The sequence below is a fragment of the Garra rufa genome, chromosome 21 (genome assembly GCF_049309525.1).
Source record: "Garra rufa chromosome 21, GarRuf1.0, whole genome shotgun sequence".
Taxonomy (NCBI): domain Eukaryota; kingdom Metazoa; phylum Chordata; class Actinopteri; order Cypriniformes; family Cyprinidae; genus Garra; species Garra rufa.
In genome coordinates this window covers 38,614,165-38,628,671 of record NC_133381.1, presented here as the reverse complement: position 1 = coordinate 38,628,671, position 14,507 = coordinate 38,614,165, and the positions used below count along the sequence as shown (strand labels likewise).

Here is a 14,507-nt window from a genome sequence, read left to right as displayed (position 1 = left end):
TCTTCAGATTATAAAAAGGTAAGAAAGAGATGGTTTTTTTTAAAGAACCTTTGATTGAATGCTTCTATTTGGACCAAAAATGGTTCTTCAGATTATAAAAAAGTTAAGAAAGAAATGGTTTTTTAAAGAACCTTTGATTGAATGCTTCTTTTTGGACCAAAAATGGTTCTTCAGATTATAAAAATGTAGGAAAGAGATGGTTTTTTAAAGAACCTTTGATTGAATGCTTCTTTTTGGACCAAAAATGGTTCTTCAGATTATAAAAAGGTAAGAAAGAGATGTTTTTTTAAAGAACCTTTGATTGAATGCTTCTTTTTGGACCAAAAATGGTTCTTCAGATTATAAAAATGTAGGAAAGAGATGGTTCTTTGAAGAACCTTTGACTGAATGGTTCTTTTTGGACAAAAAAACGGTTCTTCAGATTATAAAAATGTAGGAAAGAGATGGTTTTTTAAAGAACCTTTGATTGAATGCTTCTTTTTGGACCAAAAATGGTTCTTCAGATTATAAAAATGTAGGAAAGAGATGGTTCTTTGAAGAACCTTTGACTGAATGGTTCTTTTTGGACAAAAAAACGGTTCTTCAGATTATAAAAATGTAGGAAAGAGATGGTTTTTTAAAGAACCTTTGATTGAATGCTTCTTTTTGGACCAAAAATGGTTCTTCAGATTATAAAAATGTAGGAAAGAGATGGTTTTTTAAAGAACCTTTGATTGAATGCTTCTTTTTGGACCAAAAATGGTTCTTCAGATTATAAAAAAGTTAAGAAAGAGATGGTTTTTAAATAACCTTTGACTGAATGGTTCTTTTTGGACCAAAATGGTTCCTCAGATTGTAAAAAGGTAGGAAAGAGATGATTCTTTTTGGACCAAGAATGGTTCTTCAGATTATAAAAAGGTAAGAAAGAGATGGTTTTTTTTAAAGAACCTTTGATTGAATGCTTCTATTTGGACCAAAAATGGTTCTTCAGATTATAAAAAAGGTAAGAAAGAGATGGTTTTTAAAGAACCTTTGATTGAATGCTTCTTTTTGGACCAAGAATGGTTCTTCAGATTATAAAAAAAAAGTTAAGAAAGAAATGGTTTTTTAAAGAACCTTTGATTGAATGCTTCTTTTTGGACCAAAAATGGTTCTTCAGATTATAAAAAAGTTAAGAAAGAGATGGTTTTTAAAGAACCTTTGATTGAATGCTTCTATTTGGACCAAAAATGGTTCTTCAGATTATAAAAAAGTTAAGAAAGAGATGGTTTTTAAAGAACCTTTGATTGAATGCTTCTTTTTGGACCAAGAATGGTTCTTCAGATTATAAAAAAGTTAAGAAAGAGATGGTTTTTTAAAGAACCTTTAATTGAATGCTTCTATTTGGACCAAAAATGGTTCTTCAGATTATAAAAAAGTTAAGAAAGAGATGGTTTTTAAAGAACCTTTGATTGAATGCTTCTTTTTGGACCAAGAATGGTTCTTCAGATTATAAAAAAGTTAAGAAAGAGATGGTTTTTTAAAGAACCTTTAATTGAATGCTTCTATTTGGACCAAAAATGGTTCTTCAGATTATAAAAAAGTTAAGAAAGAGATGGTTTTTAAAGAACCTTTGATTGAATGCTTCTTTTTGGACCAAGAATGGTTCTTCAGATTATAAAAAAGTTAAGAAAGAGATGGTTTTTTAAAGAACCTTTAATTGAATGCTTCTTTTTGGACCAAGAATGGTTCTTCAGATTATAAAAAAAAGTTAAGAAAGAGATGGTTTTTTAAAGAACCTTTGATTGAATGGTTCTTTGTGGACCAAGAATGGTTCTTCAGATTATAAAAAAGGTAAGAAAGAGATGGTTTTTTAAAGAACCTTTAATTGAATGCTTCTTTTTGGACCAAGAATGGTTCTTCAGATTATAAAAAAAAGTTAAGAAAGAGATGGTTTTTTAAAGAACCTTTGATTGAATGGTTCTTTGTGGACCAAGAATGGTTCTTCAGATTATAAAAAAAAGTTAAGAAAGAGATGGTTTTTTAAAGAACCTTTGATTGAATGGTTCTTTGTGGACCAAGAATGGTTCTTCAGATTATAAAAAAAAGTTAAGAAAGAGATGGTTTTTTAATGAACCTTTGATTGAATGGTTCTTTGTGGACCAAGAATGGTTCTTCAGATTATAAAAAAGTTAAGAAAGAGATGGTTTTTTAAAGAACCTTTGATTGAATGCTTCTTTTTGGACCAAGAATGGTTCTTCAGATTATAAAAAAAGTTAAGAAAGAGATGGTTTTTTAAAGAACCTTTGATTGAATGCTTCTTTTTGGACCAAAAATGGTTCTTCAGATTATAAAAAGGTAGGAAAGAGATGGTTATTTAAAGAACCTTTGACTGAATGGTTCTTTTTGCAACAAAATGGTTCTTCAGATTATAACAAGGTAGGAAAGAGATGGTTCTTTAAAAAACCTTTGACTGAACGGTTCTTTGTGGAATGGTTCTTCTATGGCAGGGATCACCAAATCTGGACCTCGAGATCCATTTTCCTGCAGAGTTTAGCTCACACCTGAGCATGATAATCAAGGTCTTCAGGATCATTAGAGAATAACAGGTAAGTGAGCGTGATCAGGGTTGGAGCTAAACTCTGCAGCGCATTGGACCTCCAGGGTAAGATTTGGGGAACCCTGTTCTATGGCATCGCTTGAACAACCTTTCAAAGCACCTTTATTTTTAAGAGTGTAGGCACTCTACTGGCCTAACATCCACATTCACATTATTCTACTTTACTTAACCCATCATATCAAAGAATAAAAAATCAAAAACTTGCTAAAACATGTTTGGTCTAAGCCTGTAAAGTTAAATGTTTTCATTAGTTGTGCATTACCAGAAGAATATGTGTGTTAATCACAGTCCTAACATTTTCTTGTCAAAGGCAAATTATCTGACATCACAACAGTGGCACACAAATAAAAATACACATATTGCACTACCAGATCAGAGTTTCATACCACTGTAATAAAAACAGAGATCCAGCATTGATCACTGTACTACTCCTGATGCTCGTCTTGAGTCACATATTAGACGTGAGCTCTGGCTCTGTGGATGTCTGGCACTATTGTGGCACCGGCACTCAGCGGCATAGAATAGGCTGTGCTCAGACTCTGCAGTCCAACCACCAGACACTTCCAGGTGTAACGGAAAGCTTTCCCCATATTCTGTAAAAAAGTTGGATAAACAAAGATGAATAAATATGAGGTAACCACTTTAGTAACTTCACAACTACATGCCAACGACCAATCAGAATGTCTGCTTATGTCTGGTAACACTTTATTTTGATGGTCCCCCAACAGACAGTTACTTTGCAAGAACATGCCAACTTACACTAACGCTAACCTAACAGTCTACTTAGTAGTTAGTTGACATGTAGTTGTAAAATTACTTACAGTTAGTAGAATGTCTAAAGTGAATTATCAAGTGTAATTGAAAGTGACTACGAACATGCTCTAATACTGTTGTGTTAACAATATCCAGAGCCCCTCATGTGTATTTATTCTGGTACTGCTACTGTACTGATGATGAAACAGCTTGTTTTCAAAGATTTATTATTATTAAAGAGAAACTATGGATACAACAGATTATCACTGCAAAAAATGCTTTTCTTAATTTATTTTTCTGTCTTGTTTCCAGTCAAAATATCTAAAAATTATTTTTTTTCAGAAAAAAAAAAAACAAGTCCAAATTAAGTGTGTTTTTGGTTGAAACTAACAAAATAATCTGCCAATGGGGTAAGAAAAATCATCTTGTTTTCTGTTTGAAATAAGATTTTTTTGCTTACGCCACTGACAGATTATTTTGCTTGTTCTAAGCAAAAACTCACTTAATTTTGACTGTTTTTTCTCAAAACAAGAAAATTATTTTTACTTGCCTAGAAAATCCTTCTTGATTTAATAATTTTTAGATATCTTGTCTGGAAACATGACAAAAAAAAGTCTAAGTAAGAATTTTTTTTTTTTTTTTTTTTTTTGCAGTGATTATTAAAAAGAAACTATGTATAAAGCAGAATATCACTGCAAAAACAAAATGCTTTTCTTACTTAGATGTTTTGTGTTGTTTCCAGTCCAAATATCTAAACATTCTTGAATCAAAAAGGATTTTCTAGACGAGTAAAAATTGTCTTGTTTTCAGAAAAAACTAGCCAAAATTAAGTGCGTTTTTGCTTGAAACTAGCAAAATAATCTCCCAATGGGGTAAGAAATATTATCTTGTTTTCTGTTTGAAATAAGATTTTTTTGCTTACCCCATTGACAGATTATTTTGCTCGTTCTAAGCCAAAACTCACTTAATATTGACTTGTTTTTCTGAAAACAAGAAATTTTTTTTTACTCGTCTAGAAAATCCTTCTTGATTTAAGAATTTTTTAATATTTTGGCTGGAAACAAAACAAAAAATCTAAGTAAGAAAAGCATTATTTGCAGTTATTTTAATAGGTTAAAATAATTATCTGTGGCAATGCGATTGCGTTTCAAGAACTCTTGAATAAAACTGTTAACAAAAAGTAAAATAAAAACAAAAGTTGAGAGTAAAATTAAAATATTATACATGACCCTGGACCACAAAACCAGTCTAAGCTGCTGAATAAATAAGCTTTCAATTGATGTATGGTTTGTTAGTATAGGACAATATTTGGCTGAGATACAACTATTTAAACATCTGATATCTGAGGGTGCAAAAAAAAAATCAAAATATTCAGAAATTTACCCTTAAAGTTGTCTAAATGAAGTTCTTAGAAATGCATATTACTAATCAAAATTACGGTAGGAAATTTACAAAATATCTTCGTGGAACATGATGTTTACCTAATATCCTAATATTTTTAGCATAAAAGAAAAATCGGTAATTTTGACCCATACAATAGCCTATATTTTTGGCTATTGCTACAAATATACCCATGCCCCTTAATACTGGTTTTGTCGTCCAGGGTCATATAATAAAATTAAATAATTGGTTATATGGTATTATGTTTACATGTTAGGCTATTTCTTGTAGCATTTTAATTACAACCTGCCCACCCAGTGGTGAAACTCTATAGAAAAAAAAACATAGGCCTACAATTTTCAAATAATTAGTTGTTTGTTCTTTAAAAAATCGCAATATTGTTTCTGTCTGAGCTGCGTTTACTTTATATGAAATCATTGTTTGTGCGTTACTCAGACGGTAAGCAGTGTTATTATAGCTATTTGTCGTGTTAATAAATCATGATCAGACAAGCAAGGAACTTTCACAATCAATCACGTACTTTTCTTAACTTCTTGTATTTGTCTTGTTTTTTCTTGATATTGTCATCTCGTGGTTGGTCAACAACATCATCCTCAACCAGTGGTTGGTATTTCTCCGGTAGAAAAGCGATGTGCACTTGTTTGGCGGACTTCTTTTTCTTGTTCTCGCACTTCGATGAGTCCAGCCTTTGCGGATCGTCTTGAACCTTGATTTCTTCTTTGGCAGGTTGATCGTCGTTTGTAGGAACTGTTTTAGATTTGTCCTTCTTTCTATGCTTTGATTTCCGCTTGAGTTTGACGCGCTTTCGAGACATTTTAATCACATCTAAAGTATTCTGTCCATCGGAATCAGCTGAATGCGTCAGGTGCGAAGTTCACGTAACTTTGACTGGAGTAGTTCTGCGCATGCGCAGTTCAGCTCGGCCTAAACTGACAGAATCACTGATATGAAGTCATTATTACAAAGGTGATGTTATCTGTTTAGACTGGTTTGAGCATCATTTTTCTTTTTGAAGATGGCATCCAGTAAGTGTTCTGCTACAATAGAGTCTCATTCCATGACATAACATACAATTACATCAGTTTTTGATGAATGAAGAGCTTGAACAAAGTTCATCTTGAGATGTGATTTCTGTGTGAGAGGGAATAGATTAAAAAAAAATCACATCTCTGACTGCTCTATGCTTTCTATGTTGTGATTAACCATTGAGGTATATGCTACTTTCAGTTTATGAAAGGAAATATGTTTCTTACACCAATACAACGAATGTTAATCAATTTAAATAGTCTGCCACAATAATTTCTGGTTAGATTATTTCATTTTAGGTTTTGTTGTGGAAGTTGCACATACAGTTGAGGTCAAAAGTTTACCTACGCCTTGCAGAATCATCAAAATGTTACCGAAATAAGAGGGATCATACAGAATGCATGCTATTTGTTTATAGATCTGACCTGAATATGATATTTCACTTAAATAGTTTCACTTATTACATATAGTTTATAAGAGAAAATAATATTGAATTTATGAAAATGACCCTGTTCAAAAGTTAACATATTGATTCAACACTGTGTTGTTACCTGAATGATCCACAGCTGTTTTTTATTTTTATTTTTATTTTTTTAGTGATAGTTTAGGAGTCTATTGTTTGTCCTGAACAGTTTAACGTCCCACTGTTCTTCGGAAAAATCCTTCAGGTCCCACAAATTCTTTGCAATTTTTGTGTATTTGAACCTCTCCAAAAATGACTGTATGATTTGGAGATCAATCTCTTTACACTGAAGACAACTGAGGGACTCATTTGCAACTATCACAGAAGGTTCAAATGCTCACTGTTGCTTCAGAAGGAAAAACAAAGCATTAAGATCCAGGGGCATAAACTTTTGAACAGAATAAATCATATTTATTTCATTTAGCACTGCCCTTCAGAAGCTAAAGAAGATACATGTTTTCCAGAAGACAAATTAGATTTACCCTGATCTCCAAATTTAAAAAGTTGAATTTAAAAAGGGAGACCACTGGCTAAAACCAGCCTGACCAGACTTAGAGACCAGCTTAAACCAGCTACTTCCAGCTAAGACCAGCCAACCAGCCTAGGTTGGTTTTAGCTGTTTTTTTCAGCAGGGTAAGCATTTGAACCTTCTGTAATAGTTGTCCTCAGTGTGAAATGATGGATCTCAAATTGTACAGTCATTTTTGGAAAGGGTTCAAATACACAAAAATGCTGAAAAACCAAAGAATTTGGGGGACCTGAAGGATTACAGTGGGCAGTTTAACTGTTCAGGACAAACAAAGACTCGTGAACAACTACCAGCTGTGGATCATTCAGGTAACAACACAGTATTAAGAATCAAGTGTATGTAAACTTTTGAACAGGGTCATTTTTTGTACCCCACTGTCAAGATGATGTATATTACACAACACTCTTATGTCGTACCTATATGAAAGTTACTTTACGTGTTTAACATATCAGCTTGGACCCCTATACACTGTTCCAGAATTAACATATTGATTAGATCTGTGAATCAGGTGTTGCAACATGTCCTCTAAAGATGTTTAAAGTAGGACAATTGGTAAAAACAGTACAGTCAGGTGGTGAAGACCCCAGAAATTGTCCTTAAAAGGATCAGTTCACTTCCAGAACAAAATATTCCTGATAGTTTACTCACCACCATGTCATCCAAAATGTTTTCTTCAGTCAAAAAGAAGTTAAGGTTTTCAACGGAAACATTCCAGGATTTTTCTCCATATAATGGACTTCAATGGGGATCAGTGGGTTGAAGGTCCAAATTGTAGTTTCAGTGCAGCTTCAAAGGTAATGATCCCAGCTGAGGAATAAGGTCTTAACTAGCGAAACGATCTGTCATTTTCAAAAAAAATCTATATAATGATGTACTTATTAACAACAAATGCTTATCTAGCACTAGTTCAACCTCATGCATTACGCTACGGTCACGCGTGACACAGATGCAAGTACCGATTTTTTTAATGACCCATTGTTTCGCTAGTTAAGATCCTTATTTCTCGGCTGGGATCGTGTAGAGCCCTTTGAAGCTGCATTGAAATTGCAATTTGGATCTTCAACCCACTGATCCCCTTTTAAGCCCACTATAGAGAAAAATTCTGGAATGTTTTCCTCAAAAAATGTAATTTCCTTTCGACTTAAGAAAGAAAGACATGAACATATTGGATGACATGGGGGTGAGTAAATTATCTGGAATTTTTTATTCTGGAAGTGAATTTATTTTTTAAGTTATACTTGCAAATTATATATACTTTAGTACACTTGTGTTTTATTAGTCAAAAATATGTGCTTTGCATTTATTAACTCTTCATGTTATCCTTGTGTTCTCACATTGGATATGTTCATGTGCTGAACTTTGAATGACAAGTCAGAGTTGTCATTTTGTGGTCTTTTGACTGATTGGAGGAGGTTTCATTTGAAGGTCTGGGGGTGGGCAACTGGCTGGGAGTATTTAAGAGAAGCTGGTGAAAAAAAACAGTACGAAAAAGAGCTTTTGTGCCCATAAAGATGGACACTAAGTTGTGTCTATTACTCATCCTTAGTGCACATTTACTTACAGGTAAGATTTTATATCTGTCTACCACTGTGTTTCTAATTTCTCTTGTAGTGTTATTGTAATATATATTTTAACAATCCTGTTGTCTTATTATTAGGTCTTTGTCTGTAGCTCATATAACTTGTCTCGAAAATGTTACAGATTATATAAAAGTTAAGATGTTTTGCAGTGGTTAAATTGAAATCTTGAAATCTAGATGTTCTCTATTTTTACATTTCATTTTGATCTTTGATCTTAAAAGTAAAGTCTAGCTCTTTTTTATTCAGATTTGTTGTGTCAATTTATAACATGTATTTCATTCAGCTATTTTTGTGCCTCTGTAGAAGCAAACACTGAGGTAGCTGAGGAAGATAGTGGAGAAGGACAGCCACTCGTATGCCCATGTAAGCGATCAATACACAACATGTTGATTCTCATCTACTAACTAACCCCAGTTAAGCTAGCTGTGACAGACATTAACCTGTTTGTATCCAATCAGGATGAGTTTCTTTAGTCTGGCCTACTGTGCTACTATCGACTGCAGTAGATAGCAGCACTGAACCCTGGTACATGAACACTGTGTATGAGTTAAGAGTATTGAATCAGAGAGGTGGCACTCTGTCAACAAGTGGTCCAAAGGTCTCCAGTTCATCTGATTACTTAGAACTGACTCTGAAATACCACAGAAATCATGATGAGCTCTAAACATGTGGAATCAGACAATTGTGAAACAATTACAACTACAAAGCTGTTGTTATTTTTGTCACTGACATTATAGTAACACTTACAGTTGAAGGCAAAAGTTTACACACTCCTTGCAGAATCTGCAAAATGTTAACTATTTTAGCAAAATAAGAGGAATCATATAAAATGCATGTTATTGATTATTTAGTACTGACCTGAATACGATATTTCATACCCCATTCAAAAGTTTACATACTGTATGCTTGATTCTTAATACTGTGTTGTTACCTGAATGATCCACAGCTGTTTATGTTTTTTAGTGATAGTTATTCATGAGTCCATTGTTTGTCCTGAAAAGTTAAACTGCCTGCTGTTTATCAATGAAATCATTCAGGTGACACAAATTCTGTTTTTTCAGCTTTTTTGTGAATTTGAACCATTTCCAACAATGACAGTATGATTTTGAGATCCATCTTTTCACTGAGGAAAAATTGAGGGACTCATATGCAACTATTACAGAGGGTTCAAACACTCACTGATGCTCCAGAAGGAATCACAGTGCATTAAGAGCCAGGGGTGAAAACTTTTGAACAGAATGAAGATGTGTACATTTTTCTTATTTTGCCTAAATATATATATATATTTTTTCTTTAAATATTGCCATTCAGATGCTACAAAGGATCCTTACATGTTTCCCAGAAGTCAAAATAAGTTACATTTACCCTAATCTTCAGAATCCAAAAGTTTTCACCCCCAGCTCTTAATGCATTGTGTTTCCTTCTGAATTATCAGTGAGCGTTTGAACCTTCTGTAATAGCTGTATATGAGTCCCTAAGTTGTCCTCAGTGTGAAAAGATGGATCTCAAAATCATACAGCCGTTGTTGGAAAGGGTTCAAATACACAAAAATGCTAAAAAAAACAACAACAAAGAATTTGTGGGACCTGAAGGAGATTTCTGGAGAACAGCAGGCAGTTTAACTGTTGAGGACAAACAAGGGACTCATGAACAACTATCACTAAAAAAACAGATCAGCTGTGGATCATTCAGGTAACCACACAGTATTAAGAATCAACTGTATTTAAACTTTTGAACATGGTCATTTTTATAAATTCAACTATAATTTTCTCTTGTGAACTATATATATTTTTATATATATACATCTTTTATGTGAAATATCTTATTCAGGTCAGTACTAAATAAAAAATAGCATGCTTTTTGTATGATCACTCTTATTTTGGTAAAATATTCTACAAGGTGCATGCAAACTTTTGAATTTAAGTTTACATACAGTTATTAACACTTGTTTTTTTTTTTCAAGTGTCTGCAAGGTTCAAGAACCTTAGAAAATATGTTTATCAGTATACAGCCGAGAGCAAAAATGGGGTGACAGGTACAGCTAACCTCAGGAATGGGCCAAAGATCTCCTGTCAGGTACAAAAAAAACATATTTTATATTTGCACGCGTACTTTTCAAAACTTTGAGGTCTGTAATTTCTTGTGTTTTTTAAATAAGTAACTAATTTCTATTTTAATATATTTTTAAAAAGTTATCTATTTAATGAGAATACTTTATTTAATAAGAATACTCTATGTGTGTATTTTCTCTCTCCACTGTCAGGTCGAAATTGAGGTCCCTCAGACCTGCAGCTTTGTCCTTCGCACAACAGAATGCATCCTGAGCGAGGTGTCGGTCATCGACGCACAGGGTCAACCTGTTTACAGGCAGGCTGCTGGAGCTGAGGCCTTCCAGCTTGCCATGGAGAAGTATGTGGAACAGCTCATAATATCTGGAATATTCCTTCTCTTAAATAGAGGAAATACATGCTGTTTCTTCAGTAAAGATAATGCATTTTGTATGGTGGTTATTTTCCTTTTCCAGGAACCCTCTGAATTTTGTGGTGGAGCAGGTAACCAGTGTTTCCATCTATCCAGAGAAGGATGAGCCAGAAAACATTTTGAACATCAAAAGAGGAATCATCTCAGCTCTTCTTGTGCCAGTCCTGGAGGAAGAACTGAATGAAAGAATGGTGAGATTAAAACAAAAGTGTAAAGTACACACACAACTGCAGTATTAACAGTTCATTTTCATGTGGTTTATATATCATATTTAAAACACACAAATTTTAAATGCAATGAAGCCACTCATCTTGTGTTAACATGGTCAAAGTCACATATTTTCTTTCATGTTTGGTTAATGAGTCAGAAAAGGATCTGCTGTATCTTAAACATTTTTGTTTTTTTAACATCATTTTGTCTCAAAATTCTAAAAATTGATTACTTCCAGTTTTAAATGAAAAAAATGCTCAATTTTCCCACTTTAAATCTATATGTGACCCTGGACCAAAACAAAAAAACAAAACAGGCATATAGGTAATTATTTTAAAATTGAGACATATACAGTAGTCAGCATAAGACAAGACAAGAACGGGTATTGTTTTGGTTTTGAACAATTTGATGAAAAGTTTTGATCCACTTCAAATGTTGACTACTATACATAATCTGAAAGTTGAATAAATAATCAATGAATCAAAAATTAAGGTTTGATACATTTTGGTAGGAAATTTACAAAATATCTTCAAGGATCATGATCTTTACTTAATAACCTAATTTTTGGCACAAAAGAAAAATCGATAATTTTGACCCGTAAATTTTTTTTGGCTATTGCTACAAATATACCTGTGCTACTTAAGACTGGTTTTGTTGTCCAGGGTTACATATATCATATGTAAAACACAATCCTTTATATTCAATGACTTTATAAAAAAAATATTTTTTAACTCATCTTGTGTTAACATGGTCAGAGTCACAAATTTTCTTGCATGCTTGGTTTTTGAAATCTAAGGGTGCCAAAAAATCTAAATATTGAGAAAATCACCTTTAAAGTTGTCCAAATGCAGTTCTTAGAAATGCATATTACTAATAAAAAAATAAGTTTTGATATATTTACAGTAGGAAATTTACCAAATATCTTCATGGAACATGATCTTTACTTAATATCCTAATGGTTTTGGCATAAAAGAAAAATCGATAACAATGTATTTTTGGCTATTGCTACAAATATACCAGTTTTGTTTTGTGATCCGGGGTCACCTATAGTCACATAATATATAGTTTTTTCCTAACTACTTCTCTGTTCCTTTATTTTTAAGAGTACAATCCATGGTATATGCAAGACAGATGTCACAGTCAACTCCAGGAAGGATATCGACACAGATATCACTGTGGTCAGAGATCTGTCGGACTGCAGCCATTTCTCACCTCACAGTCTCCCCACCAGCCCCCTGTCCCTCTTGCCTGGCCTGGTAAGACACACATGCCTTATTTCTTTCAATATTCATTCTTTCATGTCAAAAATGTCATTTAAACAACATATGAAACTTTATCTTTTCAGAATGGACTTATTTCCAAACTAATCAGCAGTACTCAGACTTGCAACTATCAGTTTGATAACAGGAGAAAGCACATGACTGAAGCTCAGTGCACAGAGAAGCATCTCTTCATCCCATTCTCACATGAGTATGCAATCTATGCCCATAAGGGCTTTGTTTCGTAATGATTGCATCACGATTTAAACACATTTAAAAAAAATTGACCATTATGACTGATTTTATGGTCTAGAGTCACATATATAGCTAACATGATAATGTTATGCAGAAATCAATTTAATTTGAGAGTTAGACAGAAGAGGAAGAATTTCATACAGATGTGAACAAATAAATAATGACAGAATGTCTACTTCTAAAATGTTGATAAAGCATAAATGCTATTATTTTTCCTTTAGGGGGCAGTATGGTATCTCCTCAGAAGTAAAACAAAGCCTAACACTACAGGATTCAGTTAAAATAAACAACAGATATTTCAACAAAGATGGTGGGTAGCATTAGGCATTGCAATTATTTACAGTGCCTTGCAGAAGTATTCATACCCCTTCATTTGTTTCACATTTTGTTTTGTTGCAGAATTATGTTAAACTGCTTTAAATTAGTTTTCCCCCCACATCAATTTACACTCCATACACCATAATAATGACAAAGCAAAAACCAGATTTGTACATTTTACAAATTTATTAAAAATAAAACACTGAAATAAGTACATTACATAAGTATTCATACCCTTAACTCAGTACATAGTTGAAGCACCTTTACAGCCTCAAGTCCTTTCGTGTATGATGTGACAAGCTTTGCACATCTGCATTTGGCAATTATCTGCCATTCTTTGCCTCACCTTTTCACCTCTCCATCTCTGTCAGCTTGGATGGGGGCTTGCAGACATTTTCTAGAGTCCTAGTTGTTCCAATCGTCTTCCATTATGGATAATGCTTCTGTGAACCTTCAATGCAGCAGATTTTTTTCTGAACTCTTCCCTAGATCATTGCCTTAACGTCTGTCACTGAGCTCTACAGGCAGTTATCTTGACCTCAGGACTTGGTTTTTGCTCTGATATGCATTTTCAGCTGTTAGACCTTTTCTGAGAGGTGTGTGCCTTTCTAAATCATACTCAATCAAATGAATTTGCCACAGTTTAACTCCACTCGAAGTGTAGTAACATCTAGAAGCAATATGAATGCTCCTGAGCTAAATTTCGAGTGTCCCAGAAAAGAAAATGAATACTTATGCAGGATATTTTCATTTTTTTTTTTTTTATACATTTGCACAAATGTTAAAAACCTATTTTTTGCTTTGCCATTATGGAGTAGGGAATGTAGATTGATGTGGGGAAAAAAGTAATTTAAAGTAGTTAAACATAAGGCAGCAACATAACAAAATGTGAAAAAATCAAGGGGTATGAATAATTTCGCAAGGCACTGTACAAGAATTATTCAGATGTTAAGATTTTTGGAGGTGTGAATATATATGAATAAGCACATCTTTTCTCTGTTCAGACACTCTTGAGAAGAAGCTCTTTTTGGAGGAGGTCGAAGACAAACTTCCTGTTCAGTTAAAAGATGATGTGCTTGCCACAATGAGAGAGCTGAATATGCTTAGCAGCTCAGGAAAGAGTCAACAGCGAGCCAGCCTCTTCCACAAGTTGGTGTCTGAAGTGCGTGGCTTGAAAAACGAGACGCTGTCTGGAGCCGCTGATGAGATGATGAAGATCTCAGAGTGGCTTACGTGGCAGATGCTCTTTCAGTGTGGAACCGATGAATGTACCAGTGCCATCATGCAGATCCTCAGGACTTTTGATGAGCCAGCCAGAGGCGTCGATGCAATAGTTTATGCTTTGAGTCTCCTACCCCAGGCCAGCCCTCAGAAGGTTAGAGATATGCTGAGCATGGCTCAAAACAAGCAAAGCAAAGCCATCATGTATGCTCTTGCCAATACAGTGAAACAGTAAGTCCTAGTGATATTTGCTCACTTAGCTTCTCAGTTAGCATACAGTAGGTTATGTGGTTTTCTGTTCAGAATATTGTCTATAAATATCTATATTTTACACCAGACTTCCTCAAGACCATGCAACGTCAATACCAGAAGTTAAGGAAGTAGCTGGATTCATGGAGTTCATGCTAGGTGACTGTTCTGGAGATGAAGACAG

At 33.8% G+C, this 14,507-nt stretch overlaps 2 protein-coding genes across 5 annotated transcripts in view; one reads left to right on the top strand and one right to left on the bottom strand.

The window, feature by feature from the left end:
• Window positions 1-1,855: 1,855 nt before the first annotated feature.
• Window positions 1,856-5,603, bottom strand: LOC141296025 (required for drug-induced death protein 1). 4 transcript variants are annotated; one of them, XR_012341178.1, is made up of 3 exons: window positions 5,253-5,603; window positions 2,345-3,171; window positions 1,856-1,925 (listed from the first exon to the last, which is right to left on the bottom strand). XR_012341178.1 is itself a non-coding variant. In XM_073827306.1 (2 exons), exons 1-2 carry the CDS (start codon window positions 5,544-5,546, stop codon window positions 3,034-3,036), a joined length of 432 nt encoding a protein of 143 aa, XP_073683407.1. In that variant the 5' UTR covers window positions 5,547-5,603; the 3' UTR covers window positions 2,102-3,033. The 4 variants fall into 4 exon arrangements, 1 of the variants encoding a protein (XP_073683407.1); XR_012341179.1 differs by lacking the exon at window positions 1,856-1,925 and adding an exon at window positions 1,947-2,010; XR_012341180.1 differs by lacking the exon at window positions 1,856-1,925 and adding an exon at window positions 1,982-2,095.
• Window positions 5,604-8,261: 2,658 nt separating this feature from the next.
• The window catches only part of apoba (apolipoprotein Ba), a 24,279-nt gene continuing 18,033 nt past the window's right edge, over window positions 8,262-14,507 (top strand). The window contains exons 1-10 of the mRNA XM_073826615.1: window positions 8,262-8,313; window positions 8,634-8,693; window positions 10,294-10,406; window positions 10,594-10,739; window positions 10,855-11,002; window positions 12,125-12,277; window positions 12,367-12,491; window positions 12,757-12,845; window positions 13,858-14,305; window positions 14,412-14,507. Of these exons, the coding sequence (XP_073682716.1) occupies window positions 8,262-8,313; window positions 8,634-8,693; window positions 10,294-10,406; window positions 10,594-10,739; window positions 10,855-11,002; window positions 12,125-12,277; window positions 12,367-12,491; window positions 12,757-12,845; window positions 13,858-14,305; window positions 14,412-14,507 (1,430 nt within the window). The remainder of the gene's footprint in view (window positions 8,314-8,633; window positions 8,694-10,293; window positions 10,407-10,593; window positions 10,740-10,854; window positions 11,003-12,124; window positions 12,278-12,366; window positions 12,492-12,756; window positions 12,846-13,857; window positions 14,306-14,411) is intronic.